Source organism: Tupaia chinensis, unplaced genomic scaffold, assembly GCF_000334495.1.
Source record: "Tupaia chinensis unplaced genomic scaffold, TupChi_1.0 Scaffold143747_1, whole genome shotgun sequence".
Taxonomy (NCBI): domain Eukaryota; kingdom Metazoa; phylum Chordata; class Mammalia; order Scandentia; family Tupaiidae; genus Tupaia; species Tupaia belangeri.
In genome coordinates, this window is record NW_006203596.1 from 201,431 (window position 1) to 207,557 (window position 6,127).

The window sequence follows — 6,127 nt, forward strand, 5'->3', positions numbered from 1 at the left end:
GAGAGGAGAATGGAGGAGAAGGGATTGCGGCGTGACCATCCCCCCGGGGGGTGACTTCTCGCTTTCTGTCTCTATGTCTCTCTCTGTCTGTCTGGCGAGCGCACGCGCCCTACAGTGAAAATCTCTCAAAAAAAAAAAAATGACAAGTCTCCCTTTACCCCCTTTGCAGGTCTATAATTTGCTGCCAGCAAAGCATTTCTATGGTGTTGGATATGACAGTGAAGATGGAAAGTGCGTCGAGCCAAAAGACATAATTCAGGATGGAATTGTTTACACACCAAAGGAGACTGTATATGATGACGATATTTATAGTATCTTCCGGGTACATACTTTTCCTAAAGACTAAACCAAAATTGATTTCTAAATCTTTGTTAAGATGCTTCCAGGGCAGGTGTCATGAAGGTTAAGGCAACTGGATTTGACATGGGTAACTACCAAATCTGAGTCCCGGGCCTGCCGGGTTGAAAAATACACCAGGCGTGTGTGTGCGCGTGCCCAAAATCCCAAGAGGAGAATGGAGGAGAAGAGATTGCAGCGTAGCTATCCTCCCTGGTGTGTACTTCCTCACTTCCCCCCTCTCTCTCTCTCTCTGACGATCACGTGAACCTCATAGCAAACAAACAAAAGAAGATGCTTCTAAACCCTGGGATCTTAATCCCCTCTCCCACCAGCAAAACTAAGGTTAACACTGGAACTTCAGACACGTGGAGAACTTTGACTACACAGAGCTATTCAAACATGAATCCTTCTGACACCTCTAATAGCAGGTGGTTTATTTTGAGGGCCCTGGACCTCAACTAAGTTAATACTGAAGCTAGTTATACCATCATATTTCCCTCAGTGATTCCTAGGAATTCTAGTATGTGAGTAAAACAAAACAAATTATTTTCGGTAGCGTATTGGACACCTTTGGAAAAATCGGTACCTGTTGGCAGCCATCATATCAGTTATTTGCATGATAAATACTTGTGGGATGAATAAACAATTGAATGCATAAAGTACCACACATTAGCCCTCACCTTGAGTACAGTCAAGTTTCAGGAAAACCAAGACTAGCCTCTCGTTAAAAGATTTTTCTTTTTTTGGACATTTTTGATATGAGGCACTTGCGCTTACCAGAGAGACAGAGAGACAGAAAGCGGGAAATCATCCCCCAGCAGGGATAGCCACACTGCAATCCCTTCTCCTCCATTCTCTCTCAATTTTGGGCACACAAGCATCCATGCCTTGTGTGAGTTTTTAGTCACTGGGTCCAAGACTCAAACTGTGGTGGACTATGTGGGAGTCCAGCGATGAAACCATTATGCCATCTCCTGGTCCCATATGCCACGTCTCTGATAGTAGTCAGAGGGCCGTAACTGAGAGCAATTTCATTCTCTTTCTCTGGAGCCTCCAGTATCAGAAACCAAGTGGTGGGGGTGGGAGGAATAGTCTCTGAGTTTCTCAGCTTGCCATTTCATCTTTAAGCAGGTCTTTCTGCTTTCTTTCTTCCTAGTCTATATCACACTCACCTCTATTTGCCCCAGAGTCCCATGGTTTCTCATGTATTTTGAAATAAGACAAGGGGGCTGGCAGGTAGTGTGGTGGTTGAGGTGCTGGACTCTCAACATGGTGAACCACAATTTGAGTCCCAGACTTGGTGGCTTGCTTTCTCACATTCCCTCTCTCTTGCTCTCTCTTGTCAAATTTAATATTAATAATAATTAATTAAATTAAATTAATAATTCTTTTTTTAAAAAAAGAAAGAAGGCAGCAAATCCTTTTTATCTGACTTAGACTGAAGGAGGACACCAGGAACAGGTGGTCCTCAGGAATCAAGTTGCACGTGAGTGTTGCTTACAGACTCTAGAGAGAGTTGAAAGAAACTGAGAGAGAAAAGAGGAAAGGACAGATCATAAAAGGGGTGAGTTGAGCATAGACATCTGGAGATAGACATGTCTTCTGGGGACAGACATATCTTCTGGTAGGACATAAACCAAGCTGTGTACTTAGAGTGTGAAGAAAAACCTCCAATATGCAACCTTACATTACAAATGATGAGAAACAAACAAAATTTTACCCTCTACAATAAAGCCATAAAGAGATATATTGGGGTGTACAGATATGGATATTTGTTTCTGTGGGGGAAAGGAAAGGAGTAATACATCTAAGTTTAAAATATTCAGTTTCAGGGCCAGCAGTTAGAATAATGGCTACATCGCCGAACGTCCATGTAGTCAACCGCAGTTCGAGTCCCAGACCCGGTGGCTTAAAGTCACGCCGGGCATGTGTGCGTGCGTGCCCAAGATCCCAAGAGGAGAATGGAGGAGAAGGGACTGCAGCATGGCCATCCCTGCTAGGGGGGTGATTTCTCACTTTCTGTCTCTCTGTCTCTGTCTTTCCAGTGAGCGCACGCACCCTGTAGCATAAACCTCTCAAAAAAAAAAAATCAGTTTCATATGTGTAAAAGAAATAATTAAAGATACATCAGACTATACCAAATAATATTTAGAAATAGGAGTCAGAAAAAGTGGGTCATTCACTCGCTGGATGGCCTTCACTTTCTGTTTGTTTGTTTTACAGGTTTTTGCATTAGAGCACGTATACTTGCTGTAGAGAGAGACAGAGACAGTGAGAGGGAAAGTGAGAAATCATTCCCTGGGGGGAGGAGGTGTGTGTGTCCACACCACACTCCCTTCTCTTCTATTCTCCTCTTGGGATTTTGGGCATGTACACACACCCTTGCGAAGTGTGGTTTCCAAGACTCCGGGTCCAGGACTCAAACTGCAGTTGGCTATGCAAGAGTCCAGCAATGTAACCACTATGCCACCTGCTGCCCCCAATGTTATGTTTTTATATTTAGAAAATAGCTATCCTGATTGTGTCGAGTTTTCCATGGCGACCTTGTGAGTAATATGTCACTACACATGCAATCATTAGGCTGGAGACTGGATTGCCACTATGCTCTAACAATTACTATGTGTTTCCAGTCTGTAGGATTAAAGATTTTCACAAACGCGAAAGTCCACAAGCCACGTTTATGTGAGCCACCACCTGAACGATTTCAAATGATGCCTCTGCGTGTAGGAGGTAAGGGTGTCATTTATCGCTGTGCTAGAATAACAGAAGAAAACTGATGCCTTAGTAGGTTAGGTTGGTATCAAAAGCTATTTTCTAAGTATTTGATCGTATGATTTGGAGGCGACTTCTTGGAAACTGCATTCAAATAATATCCTCCCCCCCATAAGACTTTTAACTGTGATTATATTCTCTCTCCCTGACGTAGAAATGAACTACCTTTTGTTCTGACTTTCAATAGTCTTGCTACTTCAGATCCTCCTTATCCACTGTGGAGTGGGAGCCTGAATTGGTCAGGATAATGCGCTGCAGTAACGAGCATCTCAGTAGCCAATCATATCATGTTTGTTTTTGTCAATCACACAAAACCTACTGATGAGTCAGCAGCTCTCCAGCCCCTTGCTGAACCATGAGTCAGGGATAATCAGTCTACTTTTATCTGGGGACTCTGCCATGTGCAATGTGCCTTTCAGAGTCACCACCATGGAGGAAAAGAAACAGATTTGCTTGTGACATCCAGGGCCAGGAGCAGAAGGAGCAGTAACTGCTTTGGCCCATATCCCTGCCCTTATTGCAAAGGAGACTGAGAAATGGGGAAACAATTATGAGGATAGTAATTTTCCCTGTCTCATTTTTAAAAAGAAATCAAAGTGTTTTTTGATATATTGAACAAAATAGGATAATTGATATACTATTAGTCACTTTGTGTGCCTCAAGTATACCTAGAAATTGGGAAACATTGAAAAGATTCTCTGAGTATTCTTTTCTGCTGCTACTAGATCTAAAGAAATCCTCTCTGCATGTTCGAATCTCGACTACTCTTACTTTCTAATAAATAACAAGGCTAGAAGTATAAAGTGGTTTCTGGTTTTGTTTGTTTGTCGGTTTTTTAAGAATAAACAAGTATTTTGATGCAGTAGATTAGTTCCCTGGGAAGATGAGGGATAAAGTTCTAGCTGAAAACAAGAGTGAACCAGAATATTATGACTTTCAAAAATTCACAGATTGAGTTCAACTTTTGGAAGCTCAATTTCTTCATATCTAAAGTCAAAAATGAAAGCACGACACTCACTGAGGTGTTATGAGCATAAGATGGAAACAATCTAATTATGATTCTGCATCACGCCATGTTTTTGTTTAAAAAAATAAATTTGAAAAGCACTATTAATGGATTTGCATAGCCCTCAATACCGACAGTATGTTTCCTTTTCACTTCTAAAACAAGCAAACAGAAACATGTCAATGGAATGATCTAGAGACCTGAAAACTCAGGGTACCACCATGACAGTCTTATTCCAAATATTTTATAACATTCTGGACAAATTTTCCCTTTGGTCTTTATTACCTATCTGTTCTTCCCTCCTCATTTTCAATGACATCACTTAGTTTTGTCCCTCATTATTTTCACACTGCAAAAACCATCCTAATTTACCTTCCTCGCCTCCAGTCCTTCTCCATTCTAACCTAACTTGCTCAGTTAAAAGTTCATCACTCTTAAACATGCTTTTCTGTGTCACTTATTTCTTAGATATTGTCACTATTTCTAGAATTCAAGCAATCATTGTAGTTTAGGTTTTAAAATAGAATATTTAACTGGATTCATATACAAGGGGTCTTCAAAAAACTCACTGAAAGTATGTATTATAAAAACATTGTGTATGGATTGCAAACTATTTTTGCACTGAAATAAATTCATCCTTTAAATCTATTTTTCCACACTTTTTAGAAGTCCCCTTGTGTATCATATATTTATAATTACATATTTATATTATACTTCAGAGCTCAAGAGATACATAAAATATAATATTTTAATAAAAATAAATATAAATGGGCCAGTAGGTGGCCTGCTGGTTAAAGGTGCTAAATTCTCACATGACTGACCCATGGTTTGAGTCCCGGACCTGGCAGCTTGCTTTCTCACTTTCTCTTTCTCTCTCTGGTCAAATTAAAATAATAATGGTGATAACAAATGGAATTATATAAATAAGTAATTCTTTTTAAATAATGATAAAATAAATGAAGATATGAACTGACCCTATCATCTAGTAGTTAAGGGATCCAGCTCCTCTTTCTCTCTCTCTTGTAAGTGTGCATGTCTCTAGCAATGAAAGCATAGGGGTGTGTGTGTGTGTGTGTGTGTGTGTGTGTGTGTACATGTAATACTAAAGATATCCAAAGATTATGTATCGTCTCATCTCGAGTGTAACTTTTCCAAGCTGACTCCTGCCTTAACAGATCTAATGTATTTGTCCTAACTTTCACAGTATTTTATAACATATTTACACCTATTGTTTATGTGACTGTGTTAAACACACCCAAAGATAGACATTCTACTCTTAAGGGATATGTTTTTCAATAACCCCTTTGACGCGTCCCTTCCCACCTCTGTGAACATATTTGCATGACTCTGTCTCTGGAATGCCCTCCCCACTCTTGGCTTACTCTCAGAGATCATCTCAAATTCCACCTTGGTAAAATCTTTTCCGGCCAAACCGAAGTTGATTCTCTTTTCTTTCTTGATTCTCCATAACACATACTTGACTGTATCTTATTATCTATTGTGTGTTTTCATATTTCATATAATGTTAAAACAAGCAAAAAGTCATGCCTGAAATGCTCTTTCTGAAGTTAATATCCTTCCATCTCATTTGCTTCTCACTGCAAATGAAGGACATGACCATCAGTTCATTATAAAAGCAATAATTGGTATATTAAAATTACTCTTCAGACTCCTTCACCAGTTCAATAATCATCTTCCAGAGAGCTGCATGTGCTTTTATTTGTAGACTGTATTTGAAGAGGCCATAGGAGTAGGTTTCCCAGAGAACCATACCAATTTGTACAAAGCAACAATCTGGCAGGTTATATTGTTCCAGTAATAAACATTCCCTGAGGAAAGAGCCGTATTCCACCAGAGAAATATGAAAACTATAAGAAATCAGTGATGAGATGAATGTTCACATTGGGGCTTCATGATGTCTTGACAAGACTTTGGACTAGGTTTACGTGGACCGCTACCTATGGGAGCTGCTGCAGCAATGCCAATGGCAGGGAGGCCCCCCCCCCCCCC

At 40.2% G+C, this 6,127-nt stretch overlaps 1 protein-coding gene across 2 annotated transcripts in view; it reads left to right on the forward strand.

Annotated features, from left to right (window-relative positions):
• The window catches only part of LOC102473117 (pregnancy zone protein), a 58,986-nt gene that overhangs the window by 35,397 nt on the left and 17,462 nt on the right, over window positions 1-6,127 (forward strand). Inside the window, exons 16-18 of one of the 2 annotated variants that reach the window (XM_006164863.3) lie at window positions 170-322; window positions 2,970-3,069; window positions 6,046-6,112. In XM_006164863.3, coding sequence (XP_006164925.1) covers window positions 170-322; window positions 2,970-3,069; window positions 6,046-6,112 — 320 coding nt within the window. The remainder of the gene's footprint in view (window positions 1-169; window positions 323-2,969; window positions 3,070-6,045; window positions 6,113-6,127) is intronic. The other variant, XM_006164864.3, reaches the window with a different exon arrangement.